Raw genomic sequence first — 21,787 nt, forward strand, 5'->3', positions numbered from 1 at the left:
TGTACCTTGTTACGTGTCAGCAACCAATTTGTTTGACTCAATTTGCTGTTATATCTATTATGTTGCTTTCAACAATTGCTGCTAAGTAATACCATTGAAAAGGAGCAGTTTCAAAGCACTTCACTGCTCCTTCCCACTTGTGCTGGACAAATATCTTAACTTACTGTAAGACTAAGCTGCCAGATTTGTTCCTTCTATGATTTTTTTCCCTCTTCAAAACACAAATTAAAAAATAATCTCAATTCCTTACTTAAATGATTAATGACCAGAAATTGACGGGTGATTTTTAAGCCACTTTTTGTGCCTTCCAAATTTCACTCACAAATGAACATAGTGGCTGTGTTAATGTGGCTTTATTCTTGATCTACACTGCTCTGCATGGATTTAGTCTGTATTAGAGGTGCACTGAAATGGATTAACAAAATTAATTTGTGTTAGCAAAATGGCAATGTGGGTGCATTCCTTCATGCTCTCATTTAAAAGCTTTGGTCTGTTACTCTTTTCTGTCAGTAGATCCAGTCCTAGCAGGTACACCTGTCACTGCCAAAAGTAGCCAGACATCTCTGTGACCTAGCAAATAGCAGCTGTACGCCAAGAAATGCTCTGGCAATTAAACTTTATAGTAAATGTTGCTTCTGCCAGCATGCATGATAAAATTTAGATATGTCTAATTTCTGCCTTTGGTTTAAGGCTGACTCTATTACAATGATACTGAATGAATTTGTGGTTGGTTTTGGGTCCCTCAGCAAGATATTAAAAAAGAATATTGAGTTGCTTGAGCATGTGCAAAGAGCAGTGAAGCAGTGTTTGCTCTGGAGAAGAAGAGGCTAAGGAGGATTGCAGCAAAGAGTATGTTGATCTCATTTCTCATGTAACAGATAATAGGAAATGTTTTCCAGTTGTTCCAGGGGAGGTTTTGATTGGAAATGAGGAAGAATTTCTCACAGATGTGGTTACGAAGTGTTGGAACAAGCTACCCAAGTGTCCCCATCCCTAGAGGTATTAAGAAGATCTGTGGATGTGACACTCAGGGACATGGTTCAGTTGAGAGACTCTGTAGGTCAGGCTGATGGTTGAACTTGCTGATTTTGAACGGCTTTGTGTGCATCTGTGTAAGTATATATATTTGTATATACATATTAAAAATCTGTTTGTGTTTTGTGGGCAGATCATGTGCAGAGGATAATCCATGGGTGAAACTGGTTATTGTTATGCTGCAGAGATACCCACCTGAGGAAAAGGACAGTATGGGAAATGAAGTTTTGAAAATCTGCCGTTCTTTGTATGACACTAAGTACAGGCTTCCTGTTGAGGTAAGTTTTAATGCAAAATATCCTGGATATGAGTCCTGTTTTGAGGTCCCAAGTGCCAGAATGATCCATACTGGATCAAGTCCAGTGGAGAGCTAGTAACATGATTAGGTGGTTCATATACGTACATGCAGTGAGGCTGAGAGAATTGGAATCATTAAGACATGACTGAGGGAGATAATATTGCTGTTTTTTAAATACATGGAAGAGGGAATATGTACAGGAGGCAGAAGACCTCTTATTAGGGGTGCTCAGAGACTGAAGAAAATGCAACAGAGACAATTTACATCAAAAATTCTGATTACATGCTAAGAAAAAGTTTTTCTTCATTGAAGTGGTGAAACACTGGAATATGTGCTTGCCTAGTGGAGATGTGGGCTGTACATTGTTGAAAATAATCAGAACTTGAATCACATCTTGGGCAGTTTTTTGAGACTGACTGATGTAAGCACGAGTTAAGCTATGTGACCATTAGAGGTCTAATAGAATCACAGGCTGTCAGGAATTGGAAGGGACCTCAAAAGATCATCTAGTCCAGTCACCCTGCTGCAGCAGGAGCACCTAGATTAGGTCACCCTGGAATGCACACATTCTTTCACGTATTTCTAAAAAGACTTCATTTATGCATTACTGTCAGTGTGGCAAAAGCTGTTAAAGTGTCAGTAATTTTCTCTCATAACTGTATAAAAGTTGAGTGAGAAATCCTTGAAAATGTGTTGGTGATAAAAATTTATGTTCAAGCAATTACTTTTGATAATATTCTGTCTTCCTTAACTGCGTATGCATGCTTCAAGACAAGAATCTCTGAAGGATGAAATTATTGAAGTGTTTGTACATAAACAATGTATATTAACAAAAATGTGTTTGAGAAATGCTTAATAAACTTCATACAGCTTTAGTGTAGTCCTGTGAATATTTTACTAGGTTGATTAATCCCTTGTAATTATCATCACACAATCATAGCCTTTATGATAAAAAAAAAAAAAGAAAAAGAAGCTGATGTTAAGATTGTAAGAGAACAGACTGGTTGGGTTTTTTTGTTTTCTTGTTTGTTTGTTTGTTTGTTTTTGAATAGTCAGACTGATCGCAGTTGAGTTCAGAGTCTTGTAAAACACAACTCAAACTATCACTAAACTGAAACAATGCATCTAATTCACTCATTCCAAATACAAATTCTGGTGTAAGGCTGGTTTCTGTATCCTTGGGACTGGCATAAGTGCATGTAGCTGTTCTTTAGGTGGTGCTGAGTGGTTCATCATGGCTCATAAACTCATTATCTTTTGCATGAACGTCAAACCTTGCTGAAGTTGAATTTTCTAACTCACTTTATCAAATCAGTAATGCTAATCTCAGTGAGGGCTATTATCTTACAGCAGTCAGTTTACCAAGAATTAAATGTGATTTCTGAAGTGAGTTTTTCCTTGAATTCTGTAACTAGTCCATTATTTATTTATTCACTGTTGCAATGTTATTTGGCTTTAGTTGGAGATGCCTTGTCTTTTAAAGGTGCTGGATATTGAAGAACCCTCCATATGAGTGTAAATATACAGATGTGGTGTGAATTTCATTACTAGTAAAACTCATCTCATGTTTGAGAATCAATTTTCCAAACCTTTTCTATGAATACTAGAGTGTTGTATGGCAAAAGGAGTTGCACTGTAGTTTGTTGAATTGTGTAGTTATCTACAAATGGAAGTTATGGTGTTTTAACTGATTAAACCTCTGATTAAGAGAAGAAACCTAGAATGATAGAACTTGAAAAATGGAGAGATCATTTTGTCAACATGGATAACATTTCCATTCTGAAGACCAAATATTGTGTTGGAAAAAAAGATTTAAGTCATAGTCTAGAAGTTAGAAAAAACATTTCTTTAGATGCAAATTTAATCAGAAAGTGTTCTTTTTTCCTTTATTCTTCCTCCTGCTGGTCTTTTTAGCTTTTTCTTTTTTACAGCCAAATTCTTTTTAATGTCTTCTAGGGAATTGCATATTTTTAATCTTTGTGTATGTGGGCTTTTTGTTTTGGTTGGTTTCATTTGCATTATTCAGTGGATAGGTTTTTCTTCATTACTTTTCACTGAAGTAAGCGTTGTTTTACTTGCTTGAAATGCACATTTGAACTACCTGACTTCTCCTGTGTTTCCCAGTTAATTTCTTGAGAAAAGGGCAAGTCTTCTTACACTGAGTGTTAGAACTTGACTCCTCTGAATGTCTCATATCATGAATATGTTTTTCTATCAAGGTTTAGGTCATGGTCATGTGTCAGGTAACCTGAACACTTAAATGGGAGAATGCATCTAATCTCTTCTTTGTAGTCTGCTGAGGTTCTAGTGGCCATAAAGTGCTTATCTCTTAGAATAACATTTTTCTATTAGCTGATTATTCCTGCTTTTTATATATGAATTTACTTTGTATGTTTTTCTTCACTCACAGTTGATTCTGATCTTTTTTTTTCTTTAGGTTTTTGAATTTCATGAAATCATAGAATCATTTGATTTGGAAGGGACCTTTAAAGGTCATATAATCCAACTCCCATGCAATGAACAGGGATATCTACAACTAGACCGGTTTGTTCAGAGCTCATCCAGCCTGATGTTTCAAGTCTCTAGGGCTGGGACATCTCCCACCTCTGTGGGCAAGCTCTGTTCCAGTGCTTGTCATAAAAAACAACTTCCTTATATCCAGACTGAATCTCCCCTCTTTTAGTTTGAAACCATTTCCCTTGTCCTGTCAACAACAGACCTTGCTAAAGTGTCCATCCCCTTCTTCCTTAGTGCCCCCTTTAGACTCTATAAGGCTGCTGTCACCTCTACTTCTCCAGGCTAAACTGCCCCAGCTCTCTCAGCCTGTCCTTGCAGTGGCAGTGTTCCATTCCTTGGATCATTTCTGTGGTCCTCATCTGGGCATGCTCCAACAGGTCTGTGTCTCTCCTGTTCTGAGGACTCCACATCTGGACACAGTACTCCAGGTGAGGTCTCACCAGTGCAGAGCAAAGAGGCAGATCACCTTCTTCACCTTGCTGGCCACGCTTCTTTTGAGGCAGCCCAGGATACAGTTGACTTTCTGGTCTGTGAGATCACATTGCTAGCTCATGTTTAGCTTCCCAGCTATATTAGTACCTCCAAGTTTTTTTTTGTTTTTTGGTTTTTGGTTTTTTTTGTAAGGGCTGTGCACTATCCTTATATCTCTCAGCTGGTACTGATAATGGGGGTTGCCCATGTAATGCAGTGTAATGCAAGACAGCTTGATCCTTCCTAGGTCTCTCTGGATGGTATCCTGTCCCTTAGACATTCCAACTACACCACTCAGCCTTGTGTTATCTGCAAGCTTGCACTCAATTTAAGTGCTGTCTCCTGACATAATACTGCTTATACTCTGAATCCAGTTATTGAAGCTACCCATTAAAACTTTGAATAATACTCAAGCAAAAGCAGACTCCTGTGAAATCTGCTTTGTAAATCCTTTACAAAAGTTTCTGCTACTTCATGGCAATGACAGAAGGAAAGTCACAGATACCCTGACACAGATACCATCCTATCCACTGTATACACAGCCTCACACCACAAACACATTCCACTGTTATTGCAGAGAAAAAGCTGCTTATCTTGGTCTTGAGAAGTGTTGTAGGTGTTGGCTTACTGCAGATGGCTGGATTTCTAGTTTTTATCCAAAGCAGCAGTGCATTCATTTGTGACAGAAGTACGAGGAGATGGCTGTGTTATTTGGACAGTCTTCTGTGCTTGGCAAATTGTCCCATCTCTTTGTTGGAAAAAGGGAGAGAGGCTGCTGGAAGGGTTTGCAAGTTGTACCAGGCTGTTCTATGTATTATTTCCCTCGTGTCTCTGATAGTGTTTCATTGACATTTTCAAAGTCGTGCAAAATTGAAAATACACCATAGTGATGACCTTATTCCTAACTATGAAACCTGTTGCAGAGGCCCATAGAAGCATTTTTCTGTATGATTTTTTGCTTGATTTCTCATTATATGTTTTGATCATTTTCACAGACTTAGTATCTGATAAGTTTACAATTCCTTTTCCTCTTGTGTGTCTTTTTTCTTCTATTTCTAAAGGACAGGCTGCTCTTTATCAGTCTTACGTAGCCCATCTTCTTATCAAGGGTGATGTCTCTTGATTTATTATTTTTTTGTGGGTGCTTCAGGTGAATTTTTCAGTCCTAGAAACACCTGTTTATTTATTTATCAAACAAATTTTTCAGTGCTAAATTCTCACCCATTATTATTACTGTTTATTTGGTTGAGATCTTCTAATAAAAACTAAAGCAAGAAAGGTATGGGGTTTTTTTGTTTGTTTGTTTTGTTTTGTTTTTGTTTATTCTTTGTTTGGTTTTTTTTTTTGCATTTTGTTACTAGATTTTTTCATAGCAGTGTGTCATTAATCATGATGCCATGTCACAAGAGTACCAGGAAAATAGAGGATGTGTAAACCACTGATAAGAATATGATGCTTTGTTATTACAGCTGCATTTTGAAATGATGCTTAAAAGTGAGGGACAGAACAGATAGCATGCAAAAATTAGTGCAGAGATAAAAAATACCTGAAAGTAGAAGACTGAAAGAGTGTAGTATATTATCTTATGAGAGGCAGAGAAGTGAGTTGATGTGGATGTTTCTACAGGGAAAAGAAGCTAATAAAAGACTCTTAGTTTACAAAGAAGCATATAACAGGAAGCATGACAATCACTGGAATGTGCTTCTGCTTTAAGGGAAATTATGGGTTCTCTAAATTTGAACGTTGTTTCTGGATATCTGATGTCTCCTAGGCACATTAAAATAAGGCACAAAGATGCTCTAGTACAACGTCTGGTAGCCACCTGAAGTCTAACAACCTTTCACTTCAAATCTGCTAAACTAATTGGATAGCTAAGTGTGTGTTTTCTTCTGTGGAGGCCTTTATGCCTCTGTGATGAACAAAGCAGATTGCTTCACAAAATGTCCCATTAGAATGCATAACCAGTATTAGAGCATCATCTTGAAACATCTAAGATGCAGACTAAACAGTGGCACGTCATCTGAGTTAAATGCAATTGCTTTGAAAATAAGGAAGTTAATATTGCATTTGCTTGCTGAATGATACAGTTTTCCTTGTCTTAAAGCAGTGCAATGAGACAGCAAACACAGTCAACACCTGCAGCATTGGTCTCCTTCACCTGCTGCTTTAAGTGTGTAGTGTACCTAGTTACATTGGAAAATTTGTTTAGTTTCCTTTTCTTCGACACACCATCATAAAATATGATTTGGAGTTCTTTTAGAGAGCCTTTTTATGGGTAGTTTCTTATGATGCTGCTTCTTTGTTTAGCTTTGAGAGGCTTTCAGGTAGAAAAAGTTACCAAGTATGGTAAAACTGGTGTTTTGTTCAGTTTGTTGCAATTCACAAGTTATTTTTGAAATATTTGAGCATAAGCTCCATTTACTGCCATGGGTACACATTTTCAAGGAAAGGAGACTTTGTAGAGTGAATCTCTAAGATTTCATTTAGTAAATTTCTTGTTATATCAAGCATACTGCTCAAAAGAAATCCAGTGCAATGTGAAATTATCAAAAGTTTAATGAGCATTTGGCAGTTGTGGTTTTTCTAAAAGTTGTAGTGTAACAGAGACCCGTGGATGATTTGGCTGATATTTTCAAGAGGACAGTGTTGCATAATACTCAGAATTCTCAGTGGAAGTTCCCTATAATGTAGGATATCTCTACTGGGTCTCTGTGGAAAATGGTTGTAGCAAATGAACAGCATTCTTGGAAAAAGGAAAAGGAAATTGTAGTCTGATTTATTGTGTAATTTGTTAATCTAAATGCTTTTTGAAGTGGATAAATCATTGCACTGTTGAGAGAAAACAAAAGTGCAAGTTACATATGAGAGTTTTTTTGTTTGATGGCTTTGTTTGCTTCGTTGCTAAGCTGCAGTCCAAGTTGCAGATTTGGAAACACATGGCTTTTAAAAAAGGTTATCAGTCCTTGATTGCATCAGTTTTTGATCCTAAATTTGTGCTTTTTTATAAAATATAAGAAATTATGTAAAAGAGAGAAAGGTTGAATTGCTGTGCTTTCATCACGTATAGAACTTTGTATTAAGTTTGAAATAGTTTTGCAACAAAGCTTTATGGTGTTGCACTGTGGTATATACTGTTTTTTTCTCTTTGATTTGTTCCATTTTTGCATAATTGAATCACAGAAGTATCAAAGGTGCCTGGTAAATTTCTTCCTGAGCTTTGCATTGTTTCACTGAGCACAAATGTATTAATCCCAGAGAGGGCTGTGATTTCTCTGTTCCTGTTTAAGAAACTCCAGAATGTAATGTAGGTTCAGGCTTGTCTTGCCTTAATGTAACAAACACTCCACTTATTGTACATTGTTTTTTAAATCTGTCTGTTCAGCTTTCTAAAGAGTTTCCATCAGGGAGTTCATTTGTTTCATATGTTGGTATTCATACTGCATTTGGCACAAAATTTTCATAAATTTTAGTATGAATGATGATGTTAATATCTCCAGAGATCTTGCTGAATGAGTTTACTTTTATTTTCAGTGTATAAAAGAAATATGCTTGTTGCTGCTTGACCATTCCCTCTTGCTGCCATCCCTAAAACTACTGGTGGAGAGCATGGATCAAGATCTTCACACAATGGCACTGAAGCAGATAACAGCTGTCACTAAGGTATGAGCAGTTGAATTAACCACACTTCAGAGTTTATGGTAATAAATTAGTTTTCTTATCTTACCTACCATCTTGATAAGCAGACTATTGAGGCCCTTATCATTATTAAGGTTTTCCACAGCTATTGTGTTGACAGAACAGGAGTAACACAGTGCTCATAAGATCTTTTATATATACTTCAGGTAATTAAAGCTGACGACACTTTCTTTAAATTATCTAGTATGCTATTGCAAGTCAATATGGTGGAACATATATTGTGTTATATAAAGTAGATTGTTATCTCTATGAGGCTGTTCTTGCTTGTTGTTTTTTTAACTGATAAAAGTACAACAAATGAGTTAGCAGTTTTCTGACAAACTTGTCCTGTAGTGAGCTGTTGGAGCCCTTTTGTTCTGTAGAACAGATAGATACAGGAATGTATGCTTGGGAATTTTGTGTAATTCTAAACACGTTTTCATTTGATATTGTAGCAGTTTCTGGTGAAAATAGCTAAATAACACCTCTTCCTTGGACAAGAAGTGAAATACATTACTGTGTATTTCTCAGTTGCTGTATAAAGTTACACTTTATTTGTTGTTTTTTGTCTTGTGTGTTTTCTTTGCAGTTAAGAAGTAAAATCTAAAATTGTGGAAGTGAGTTTCCTAGGCAGAAGCATTGTATTATCGTTTTTTTTTCTCCTCCTGAAGTTTGAAACTTCTTCAAACATTTAAATGAATGTGCATGTACAACCTGAAAGACTTGCTTTGATTTGTTAGCTGTGGTCTGCAATCTAGCTGTCTGTGACAAAAGAGGAGGAATGGCTTTTTGTTCTGGCTGGATAACTGCATTGACAGTCCCCAGAAGTATAGTATAGTATTTATTTAAGAAAAACAATGTTCCTGAAATTTATATCATCTCTTAGAGGACTCGTAAGTTGCATATTAAAGTGTAAAATAATAAATGAGGGTCCAGATTGCTCCAGTTATATACATTGCAATAAGTTTTTCAGATTCCTTAGTTAAAACAAGCAGTGCAGTGATTTCCCCTGCTTTCACACCATCCTCTGTTCCCTAGGGAGGATATTCTGCACCTCGCTCTTCCAATGATTCTGCTCTTAATCTCACTCCTCTTTTATTCTCAATTGCCTGAGGTTTTATCTGCTTCACCTAGGTGTTTCTAATTTGCCTTCAAAAAAAGAAGTGTTATTACTGAAACGTGTGAAGCAGCAACATTACGGAACGTAACTGGATGTTTAAAACAGTTGCAGGAAAGGAAGAAGGGCATGATACATGCAGTATATGTCTGCTTGTATCAAAATGTCATTGTTGTAATTAACATCTAGTATGAATTTGAAGTATTTCTTAGTTGAAAATCTCGTTCTAGGGAGAGAACCATATTCCCTGTTACTTACACAGATTAAATGCAAAAATTATGGGTTTTTTTCCCTCAAAATGCAGATTTCTGTAGTGAGTTTTTTTGTTTGTTTGTTTTGGTTTTTTTTTTTTTGTTTTTTAACACCTACAGCTGTAGATTTTGGTTTCTAATTGTTTTTAAGAAACAAGATGATCTTATAGAGAAGCATCTGGCCACTCGATGCATCCACTTTTTCATGTATATGTTCTTTTAACCTTTTAAAATTGACTTTCTTGTTAACAGATGAAAGCTGCTGAGTTAGTGACTAGCTCGCAAGCTTCCCAGCAGGGTTTTATGTCTGAGTACATTTTATTTAACTACTTTTCAAGCCCAGTGCTGTGCAGTAGCACCTTCTGAATGGCTGCTAATTGTATTGCTCTATTAACTGGCCTCTTCTTTCCAATGTGCTGCAGCATTCGATTTTTTACATTCTAGTCCGATTAGGTTTTATTGAAGTTTTAGGAGTAGGAACCATATTATCTTCTCAGTAATATAAAGCTTGGTACATACACCTATGCATTCCTATTATGTTATTATGTTATTTTTGATTAGGAGAAGGTAGTTTGATAAGCCATTTCTAGTTTTTCTTCCTAATTCAATATTAATATGAGCATAAACCTCCATAATAATGGTACATAACCTAGAATTCTAAAGCATTTAGCTTTGGTCTAATATTTAATCATAATTCAATGAAAATGTATTATTGGCTTCATACTATCAAACATAATTTACCCAGTATTTGAACATAGGATGTGAGGAAAAGGAAGTAGCACAGACTTTTCCTGTATGGTGTAGGAATTATCATTCATTCCTTGTTATATACAAATCTCATATTGTTGCAGAAGTTGGTGTGTTACCAACTACAAGGGCTGCTCTGAAAGTAATGCCTCCTATTTTATTATTGTGGCCCACAACGCCAGAGGTGGATGTTGATTTTGTGACAGCAGAGGTTGAATCTTTCCATCAATATCCCATCGCATGTTGTTGCCATATGACAGATGGCAGGAGAGGGGCACTCTGACACAATGGCATCTGACGTGGAAGTGTATATGAAGCAAATGTGTGTCATTAAATTCCTCCATGTAGAAAAAGTGGAACTTATTGGCATTCATCTACACTTGCTCAACATTTATGGAGAACCAACAGTGGATGTAAGCACAGTGAGGAGATGGGTGGTGCATTTCTGCAGTGGTGACAGCAACAGCAGATTGCTTTGGCTGGTGCAGATTGTTATGATTGTGGCATACAGGCTCTTGTTCATCACTGGCAAAAATGCATAGCTGATTGTGGTGCTTTGTAGCTGAGAATTTGCTCTATTACATAGTGTCATTGTGGTCTTTGTATCTGTTGTAGGTTCCATGGTAAATAGAGGCATTACTTTTGGAGCTAGCTAAGTAGAAGTGCATACGTATTGCATTTGGCTATGTCAGTGTTTATTCATTATAATTTTGTATGCATAATTTTTTTTTTTTTTTTTTTTTTTTTTTTCTTTTTAGCAACAGTAAAAGAACTGTTAATGCTTTCGTAAATTTTTTTTAGTGATTTTTTTTTTTTATAGGAAGCCCATTTCTGCTTCCATTAAATAGGAAAAGGACAAATAACATCTGGCAAAGGGAAATCATAGCTATTGATTCCCTGACATAGTGTAACAACAGCTCACAAACATGACTGTGAGAAAAGTACAGCACTTGCTGATACGATGTATTAGTTAGCCATTTGTTTTATGTTGCTGACAGCTTTATGGATGTTTACAGTTAAAAGGATGATGCTGAAGTGCTGATACTAAGAGTTGTGTAGCTTTTGCCTATAATAAAACAACCAAGATTTTGTGTAAGCTCTTTTGAAATTGCAGACTTCACTTTTTATTGTGCATCTTTTTATAAACTGCCAAATGCCTATTTTTGATAATAGAAATTACCAGTCTTCCTCTGTTGTGGTATACAAATAATTTTAAAAAATAATTGAAAATGTAAGAAGTTTGCTTAAATAAGCTTATTACTGCCAATGAAACTTAGATTTTACTCTTAGAAGCCAGACTTTTTTTTTTTTCCTGATAAAGGTTTCCATGTTGTGTGTACACTTGATTATCTTTCACTGATAAAGACTTACACTTGGAACAGAGCAACTGAATGTTCTCCTGCCTGTTGGTAGGTATATTGTTAATAAAGATAACATGAGACTAAAATAATCAGTGCAAATACATATTTATCTTTAGGCTTTAATAGAAAGTGGGACCAGAAAATGTTTCAGTTAATCCAAAATAATACCTGTCTCCGTTTACATCCTATACTTTCAATGCTGAACTACTGAGACTACCTTTACAAAATAATTTATTGAAAAATATAGTATGAAAAATTATGAAGAATGTAGGAGATTAATAGAATGTTATTGTATGACTACTCTCTTTATACGGCTTATCTTTTAAGATAAATATTGTGAAATTATGTGTATTTCACCTAACAGTTCTCTCCCTCTCTCATTTACTTTTCTAGACTTTTTTTTAGATCGCTTTATTTTCTTATCTCCTTACTTAATTTGTATTGTAACTAAGCTGACTCCATTCAGAAATAAAACGTATATCATTTTTGCATCCATTCTGATGTAGAGTGAATACTCAAGGATGTAACAGATTCAGATCTTTTTAGCTGTTACTGTCATCAGCAGCTCTTATTTTTCCATTAGTTTCCATATTTCATAATGCATGGGCTTTTTAGTGCATAAGCTGTGGATAAAACATTGCCTGTTGCTTTTACCAAACACTCTGCGCACCTACATAAAAAAAACTGTTGACTGGGAATTGCCCAGACTTTGACCTGGCCCTTTCTGTGTTAGATAAAGGGAACCTTCTGACCAGCTCTTGCTTATCTGAAGTTCTTGCTACAGAGAGATTTTTATCATACACCTGTGGTATAATGTCTAGGTAGGCTGTAACAACAAACAGTAAAAATACTGGTTACTGGTATGAGATACAGCATTAGTCCTGGAGAATAGGACACTTTTGTTTTTCTTCTTTCATTTATGGTCACTTGAATTTTCAGAGGCCGCAGTGATTACCAGTAAAACTTCCTAGATGCCTCAAGTTACTCTTCCCAATAGGTCAGAAGAGCTTCCACCTGTGGCAAGGTTGATGTTCACCTACCTGTTTAGCATAGAAGGCTGTATAAAACGCAGATTCCCTGACTGTGCTCGCCCAGGAAAGCTGCTATATTGGCAGAGCTGAGTGCCTCAAGCCTTAGCCCATTTGCAGTTGGTAACATCATTGTGCTGATGGCAAAGCCCCAGGCAAGCATGCTTAAACCTTACTAATTATACACCAACAACACCAAGTTGAACATAAGACACCAAATGTCACTCTGATTCAGAAATACAGGTGTCAGCATAGTTGGTTGTACAGCTGCTTCTTGTTCGGTTCATTTGCCAAGAGTGTTTCAGAAACAGCTTGAATGTGTCCTCCCTAAGACTTTGGGATGAGGCTGGCTCCTCCCTGTCCTGCTGAGGATACACAGAAAAAGGTTGAGACTTGTGGAGAGAGAGTGGTCTTCAATACTGAGCTTGTCGAGGGAGGCCCTGCTGAGGCATGATTTATCATCAGCAGATGTAGACCCTTTTATAAATTTTGCATCAGAGAGATATTTGGATAAAATGCACAAACCCTGTTCTAAGCAGAATGCTTTAGCAATGCAGTGATGGAAATGATGAGTGCATCTATTGCAATTTCATTTTTATGTGGCCTCTGGAATTTTAGATGAATACAGCTTCTAGCAGGAAAAATTATTGGTAGTCTATAGAAGTGAGGCAGTCATCAGAAATAAAACTTGAATGCATGTATCATTAGTGTAGATTTCAGCCAATATGCAAGAAGGTATGTAAGACAAGGAAAAAAAGAACAGGATTTCCTTTCCTCTTCTTCTGCTTGTATCTGTGCACACTGTCTGTGTGAACATTATGCTAAATTTGTACTGTCAAAACCAACTGAAGAGGAAATGGGTGTGAAAAAAGTGAAGCTTCTCCCATTTAAGCCTTTCAAAAGTAACAGGGCTTTACACTAATGAAAAAATTAGCACACTCAGCATGGTAGTGTTGGTAGATAAAAAGATTTTTCTCTGTTGTATATTTTTTATGTTTCACTTTAATGTGGTGTATGGTTTACTCTCATGTTTACACAAGATGAAAGGTGGTTATGCATTTATTTGGCAGAAGATGCCTTTGCCTCTGAGATTTGCTTGAACTGCAGTCGGTTTCATTCCATATCAGTGGAACAATGTTTTGGGGGATCAGCTGTATCCTACGAGAGCCAGTGCTTTAAGATTCAGTTATGATCATGGGAGAGTAAGGGCATTACATACGCAGGTGGATCAGAAGCAACTCATTAATAAGATCCTGCTTTGCTGGCTGCCTGGAAAAAAAAATACACCTTTTTATTACTAGGATGGTAGAGTTGCTTTGCAGAAATTGTCTTAACTGCATTCACTTTCAAAAAAATTTTAAAAAGAAACTATAGTAAATTTAGAGATTTTGTGTTTTCTATAGGTTAATATTTGGTTTGTATGCTAGGTTGATATTCTTGTAGCCAATGTGTGCTAATTCAAAGAATATTTGAAATATGGTCAAAATTATCAGCAAGCAAAAATAACATTTAATTTATGTGCAAACATGTACAATTTTGAGGATCAGAAGTCTATCTAGATCAGTGTCCTGGCTCTGACAGAGGGGGAATAATTACAAGTCTAGTGAAGAGTAAAAGCAGAAGAAACAGAATCACAGAATCATAGAATGGCCTGGGTTGAAAGGGCCTTAAAGACCATCCAGTTCCACTCCCCCTGCTGCGAGCAGAGTTGCCATCCATCAGATCAGGCTGCCCAGGGCCTGGCCTTGAATGCCTCCAGGAATGGGGAATCCACAGCTTCTCTCGGCAACCTATTCCAGTGCCTCATCAAGATCTGAGTAAAGAATTTCTTCCTCACATCCAACATAAATCTCCATTCTTTTAGTTTAAAATAATTTTCCCTTGACTTATCACTGTCTGCGTATGTAAAAAAGCTAGTCTCCCTCATCAGATTCACTTGGGCACTTTTCAAACCCTGTCCAGGTCCCTTTATATGACATTATTTCCTTCTGTTCTATCAATAGCACCATTCAGTTTAGTGTCATCAGCAAACTTGCTGAGAGTGCACTCAATCTCACAGCCCAGGTCATGTTGAAGAGCATGAGTTTCAAGAGAGAACCTTGTGGAGCACCGTTGGCCTCCACATGGTCACAGAGCCATGGACCACAACCCTCTGGCTGTGACCTTCCAGCCAATTCCTTATCCTCCAAATAGTCTACCTTTCAAATCAGTATCTTTTCAGCTTAGAGATAAGGATGTCTTGTGGGACCATGTCAAAGGCCTTGCAGAATTCCAGCTAGACAAGTAAAGACCAGTTGTCCTTTATCCACCAATGCTATTACTTCACACAGAAGGCTGTATGTGTATGTTCTTATTCTGAACTATCCTCACAGCTTCCAGTTATTTTCAGTCATATGTATTTGCGTACTGAGTAACTGCTAGTCATTTTCTTCCTCAGTTTTGCCCAGTTTTCCCTTTGAGTTTGGATGAGCTATTACATTCTGCAGTATCATTTGCCAAAGACTACAACAGTTTTTATCAAAACTGTTGTCTTCTCTTTATTTGGAATCCTGTTAACTTCATTTGAAGCTTCCACTTAGATTTACCAAAGTAGTACAGAACAGGAGTGGCCTTGGTCCCAGGGAATGTTTTAAAAGGAGATGTTTATAGGATCATAGTATGGTTTGGGCTTGAATGGACCTTAGAGGTCATTTAGTTTCAACCCCCCTGCCATGGGCAGTGATACCATCTGCTAGAAGAAGCTGTCCAGGGCCTCATCCAACCTGGCCTTGAACACCTCCAGGTCTGGGGAATCCACAGCCTCTCTGGACAGCCCGTTCCAGTGCCTCACCACTCTCTCTTTAAAGTTATTATTTCCTTATATCTAATCTAAGTCTCTCCTCTTTTAGTTTAAAACCTCTTTTCTTATTGCTACACTCCCTGATTTCTTTGGACCTCTTTAAGGTACTAGAATTCTGCTATATAAGGTCACTCCCGAGATCCTTCTCTACTTCAGGTTGAACAAGCACAACACTCTCAATCTTTCTTTGTAGGAGAGGTGCTCCAGTCCTCTGATAGTCCTTGTGGCCTCCTCTGGACCCATTCCAACTGTGTAATGTTCTTTTCACATTGTGGGCCCTAGAACTGAATACAGTACTCCAGGTGGGGCCCCCTGACATCAGAGCAGAGGGGGAAAATCATCTCCCTAACGTGCTGATCATGCTGCTTTAGGAGCAGCCCAGGCTACAATTGGCTTTCTGGACTGTTGCCATCTTATGTCTCCATCCAGCCACCTGCAGCTAAATACCTTTCAAAGATTTCCCCTTTTACCATACTTTCAGAATTCAGCCTTGAATTCACTTGATCAGTTTCAACCTACCAGGCAATTCAATCTTATGTATGGGCTGTCAGACACAAACAAGAGCATTTTGTCTGCTCTTTTGTTGTGTATAAATACACAGCAATCTTTTTCATGCACGAGTACAGGCGAATTGCTCTACTTCTGTGTTACGTCTGTGGACATCTTCATGTCCATAGTGTAGCTGCAATGTTTTAACATTTTTATGTTGAAAAAAGATGTACTACTTTCATACTTGTCTCTCTCCAATTTGTAGATTTTTACCACATTAAATTACATTAATCTGTAGGAATTTCCATTAGCAGAATAGTAGCCTGAAAAACTTAAATTAGACTTCCCATCTGTTGTTATTCTCATTACTGTAATTATTGTTTGTGGTTTACGTCCATAAAATCAAACAGTGAAGTTCTTAGTAAAGCTGTGCCCTACGTAGTGGTCAAGAATAGAGCATATGGAGCACAGAGGTGCAGCAGAAGATTTCTCCAACCTCTCAATTTAGAAAAATACAAGACTTGAAGGAAGCTGTCTAAGATTTCAATGGAAAGAAAAGCACTTAAATGAATTAATAGAAAAAGTAGTGTGAGGGCAAAACAGCAAACTATCTTCTTGAATAATATAAATAAAGTCATTCTCTTTTTCTAGAAAACTTATAAACTAAAAGGAATAATCATGTGTTACTAAATGTGATAAACAGCTGTCTGGAGATGAGCTGCACTCACACCTAGCAGCGGTTATCTGAGGCTTTGTGATTGATGAAATATAGTTTCTTTTCATGCTTTGATATTTAATGTATTCTATTTTTCCCTTTTTTAATTGTATGTATACTCTATAGTGTACATCTTTTCCAGAATAGAGCAACAAATTATTACTGTTTCTTAGCATATACATGATTTGATTTTATACTGACTTTTCCTCTCACAGAAGGCAAACATATTAATCAGTCTAAAATTGTTTAGATTCAGTAAAGACCTTTCTTCTAAAAGAATTTGTTATTGCTTCGAAGGAAGTTCTTTCTTCTGAAGTTAGTGGTAGTTTTCTCATCCACTTCAATACTGTGAGCTCCTGATGGTCCCTTATGAAGGCAGTTCCTCTGCATACAAATATCAGTACTCTCAAACAAGGTAACAAAACTTGAGTCTTGTAATGCCATGCATTTAAGGGAAGGTCACACACCTGATGTGATTTATGCATTGAGGATCCTGTTTCTTTGACTGCCCCTACAGGGAAACTGTAAGGAGTAATCTCCCACATGACATGGTCCCTAACTGGTGTACATTGTACACACAATGTATGTGTGTGAGAAAGATACTCACCAGTAAGTTTGGTTTTCTTGACTGATAGATTACAGTTATGTTTGGTCTTTCTGGAAAGTACGTAAATAAGTTCCCTGCAAATTGTTGCTATTACAGAGTAATAGTGGTGGAAGCTTCATGGAATAGAGAATGGGTTTATAAGTCAGAAGCACCTCTTACAGTGTGTGCTCCTGGTAAAGCTAGGGGCGGAGAATGAGTGCTGCCCATTACATATGAGCAAGAGGAAGCAAAGCTTTGTACTGTTTTAGTTTGGACAGTGAGAGAGAAATGTTAAATGTCTGAAAAGATTCAGGGTTAAATGTTTTTTAATGATAATTAGATTAAAAATTGTTCAAATTCTCAAGTATTATTGGCAAGTCTTTCAGTATACAGTAGTCGTAGCTGAATGGGTCTTCAAGTGGTGCCAAATCACTGGATTATTGGGTTTTTATTATTTGTTGGTATGTGGGTATGAAGTGTATAAGGCATCATTATTATAGAAAAAAGCAAAAAAAAAAACTTTCAATATAGGTTTTGTTTTGTGTTTGTTTTTTTGTAAATGCAAGCATTTATCTACTATATTTGTAAGTTGATAGGATGCAGTCATTAAATTCAGAATTGTCTACTGCTGTTTTGGTCCTTTTTGCATTATTTGCATTGTTTTATTGCATTTATTTGAGCGTCATGACATCCTAACTGATTAAAATGACAATGCATTTCATGGAACCTAGAAAATGCTTTGATCAAAATTCGTTCAAATAGAGTTTAATGTACTCGGTTATTTGTAAACTGATAGACTAGATTTTCGAGTGAGTGTGTACTCTAATGTATCAAACAGCCAGCTTTTCCTGCGGTGTCTCACAGAGATGTGTGCTCCAAATATTTTTTGGAAATATTCTTCTGGAAAATCTGCTTGATTTTGAGAGTGCTGTCAGTATAAAATGCAATGTTTGTGTCATATTAATAATATATGTCATATTAATAATAATGTCATATTAATAAAAGTGACTAAAATATGATGTGTTCTGCTCTGACCTTCCCCAGTGTGTCCTTATTAATAAGGAGGTAAGTGATGTGGTCCATTCTGCACTCTGGGCACTGAGAACTCAGTGTAAACTTTTCATGTAATCCTACCCTGGTTATTAAGCATTCTTATTCCTTAACTTCATACAGGACAAATATTTATCCTAATGTAATTAAACTGTTAAAGATCACAGAATCACAGAATGGTTGAGGTTGGAAGGGACCACTTGGGGTCATCTAGCCCAACCCTCCTGTGCTTCAAGTGGAGTCACCTACAGCACACTGGGCAGGATCACATCCAGGCAGGTTTTGAAAATCCCAAAGGAGGAGACATAACCTCTCTGAGTAATGTGTTTCAGTGCTCAGTCACCCTCACGGTGAAGTTTTTTTTCTCATATGTACATGGAACTTCCTGTGTTTCAATTTGAGCCTGTTGTCTCTTGTCCTGTCCACCACAGCAACAGCATGGCCCTATCTTGATGATACTCTCTCTTAAGATATTTGTACTCATTATTAAGATCCCGTCAGTCTTTTCTTCGCCCAGCTAAACAGGCCCTGCTCTCAGCCTACGTAAAAATACATCTGTATGTGTTCAGAAGTATGCAAAGTATGTATTGTTGTTATTAATCCATTCAGAGTTGTGTATCATCTTGCTTTCAAGGTCACACTGTGCAGTTAGAACAGTCATAGCATGTTCTGGTTGATAGATGTATCTGGTAATTCATTTTTAATTACTATGGATTTTTCATTCTTTGTAGGTGGATGATTCCAATTGTGATGCTGAAATACTTTCCTTGCTCCTCAATGCCAAATTGGTGGTAAAGTGCATATCAACTGCCTTCTATCCTCGCCTTATTGACCACTTGCTGGCTAACCAGGCAGAAGGAGGCTGGGATGTAGAGGAAACAGCAAAACAACTTAAAGAAGCAGGGTTCAACGCAGAGGCAGGATCTCTCTTGCTGTCTTATCGAGGAACTCATCCTGCACTCAGGACTTTTACTTCTGCCCTCCAGACTATTCAGCATTGGATTTAATAATGTTGGATTTATTGATTTGTCTGGCTTTACTCTGGAGGCCTTCTACAAAAGGGAGAAATTGTTGTTCTAGTAACAAAATAACAAAGTTAGCTATGATTACCTATGTTTTGAAGAAAATGCGAATAGCACATTTACAGTGCAGTTCCATATACCTCTAATGGTTTAAAAAAATTATTGGTGTAGACAGTGTAATTGTGTAATACAACTAGCACAACAGTGAACCTGATAAAGTTTTCTTACCAGAGAAGAATGTTGAATGATTAAACTTTGACATGTAAATGAAAGGTTAGTAATCTGATGGGTTATATACAATTTGTCTTAATCTCTGTATGTAATTTACTCTTGTCATAATGTAAAACTAATGTAAAAATATAAAGATGTATGGAACAAAGTATCACAATGGAAAGTAATTCCTGAGAATTTCAAAACCTTAGAGTTTGGTATTGTGCAATGTTGTTTGCAGTAAGTAAAATATTTTACATTTATTGTAGCATCTCTTTTTTTCTTCTTTTCTCTCTTTTGCCTCTTTTTCTGAAATTCCCATTTCTCCTTAGTTTATTTGTAAGGACAAGCTGGACTTTCCTATGATTGTATACTGCTTTAATCTTAGAAGCGTTTTTCTCTGCAGTTTGGGAAGCTCCATCTCAAATCCATGACGTTTATTCCTACTTTTTGTGTGAAAGCACTTTCAAAGTATTTTACTTGATTTCTGAAAAATTACAAAGGTGAGTTGGTTTCCAAATGCCTTTTTGTTTTAATTAGTCAACGGATTGCTGATTTATTTTCTAAGATTTTTTTAACAAGAGAATTGTTCATCTACTACGTTGTCTGCACTACTGTAAGGTTTTGATGTTCCATATGTTAATATAAATTTGTTGTTAAAATGGATCTGTAAATCTTTGGCCTAATTTTGTGTTCAGATATAGTTTTTATGTTATAATGCACAGAAACTTTAGACACCGTAGGATCACACAGGTTGGAAGTGTCCATCGTCCAGGAGGAGATATCCATCCTCCTCAGATGGGGTTCCTTTAATGTCAGAACAGGTTGTTCAGGGCTTTATTCAATCAAGTCTTGAAACCTGCCAAGGATGGGGTCTGTGCAACTCTGCCAGGCAGGATGTCCCCATGTTAAACAAGAGGAGATACGTATATAAAGATTTTCAAAGCCATTTTTTTGCAGCTTCTGCCATTTCTCTCATTTTCTTGCCATGCATGCTGTGAAGAACCTGGCTCCACTATGTAGATAATAACCTTCTTGTACGTACTGGAATGCCATATGGAGTCCTTCATAGACTGCTCTGCTCTCTTCAAATAAAAATGAAGAAAAATAACCCAGCAACAGCGAACACATTCTCGTGCAGTGATTGCAGTTCACAATTGAATGATGGAAGTATCGTGCCTACAGTACAGACAATGGTGATAGATTCAGTTAATACTGGTAACAGTCAGAATTCAGTGTGGGTGCCAGTATATTTTACTTGTTCCAAGCTTTCATATGACATGGAGATAGGTGATGTGAGTGCAAGACAGAGGGATTTCAGAAATAAACTTCAATCATCATAGCCACTGCCCAGCTGCCTGACACCTCTGCGGGTCTTGGGCAGGCCTGAATTAATCACCTTCAGTGCTGACTAGCTCTGAGCTCGAGCTGGTGACCTGGGTTGGGTGTCTTCATACTGAGCACTGTGGAAAGATGGGGAAATCCTGGCAAATAGTGCTGTAGGGACCTGCAATGGGAGCTCAGGGTCAGGCTGTCGCTACTAATAAATAAGCTCTCTGCAACCTCAGAATATGATATAACAGTTTAAGCAAATCCTAGCAGCGATAGAAGGGGCTAGTTAGCTGTGTTTGCTCTGTGCTTCACAAAAGCCTTTGTTTCTGAATTTTGTTTTTTGGCATAGGCAGGCCCGTCATTATGCAGCGTATTAATAAGCTGACTATATTGAGACAGTTTCTAAATCTCCCTTTTCCTAATGCCAGCTTGAATCATAAAGTGAGAGGAGTGGATTAAGAGCTTGAAGAGTTGTTTCATAACACATTTGTATTACTGAGTTCTTTCCTAGGTTTCAGAGTTTAGCAGTGGGTGTTGATGTATTTGTGGAACTATAACTGATTCTTGTTAGCTCTGTCTTTGATTTAGGATCTGTTTTGTTGTCTCCACTCATATGTTTTGTGAAAAGTGTTCAGGTGTTTGCTTTCTCACCTTCCTTTAGCATTCAGAATGAGATTTTTAAGAGTACTTTAATTCTTAAGATTATTAGCTTCTTTTGTACTAGCTGGTTACAGTTATCCTTCAGTGTTTTAAAGAAGATTATCTCATCCATGTATCTGATGTGCTACATACCAAATTCAAATGTATATTATTCAGTTATGTTGCCTTAATTTTGCTTTCTTACACAGTCTCAAGAGACCTGAGTCTGGTGCAGCAAAGTATACTGGAACTGCAGAGAAGAGAAAAGCTTAGAAAAACATAGAAACATAGAATGGCTTGGGTTGGAAGGGGCCTCAAGGACTGTGAAGCACAAAGCAACCCACCCCGCCACCAACCTCCACATTTAATATTAAACCAGATTGTCCAAGGTCCCATCCAACCTGG

The 21,787-nt window shown here is 37.1% G+C and overlaps 1 protein-coding gene across 2 annotated transcripts in view; it reads left to right on the plus strand.

Annotated features, from left to right (window-relative positions):
* Positions 1–20,370, plus strand: part of NBAS (NBAS subunit of NRZ tethering complex) — a 156,941-nt gene extending 136,571 nt beyond the window's left edge. For both annotated transcript variants that reach the window (XM_052703229.1, XM_052703322.1), the window contains 3 exons: positions 1,169–1,313; positions 7,853–7,981; positions 18,911–20,370. In XM_052703229.1, the coding sequence (XP_052559189.1) occupies positions 1,169–1,313; positions 7,853–7,981; positions 18,911–19,186 (550 nt within the window). In that variant the 3' untranslated portion in view covers positions 19,187–20,370. The remainder of the gene's footprint in view (positions 1–1,168; positions 1,314–7,852; positions 7,982–18,910) is intronic.
* The last annotated feature ends 1,417 nt before the right edge of the window (positions 20,371–21,787 follow it).

Source organism: Tympanuchus pallidicinctus, unplaced genomic scaffold (genome assembly GCF_026119805.1).
Source record: "Tympanuchus pallidicinctus isolate F22 unplaced genomic scaffold, pur_lepc_1.0 scaffold1, whole genome shotgun sequence".
Lineage (NCBI taxonomy): Eukaryota > Metazoa > Chordata > Aves > Galliformes > Phasianidae > Tympanuchus > Tympanuchus pallidicinctus.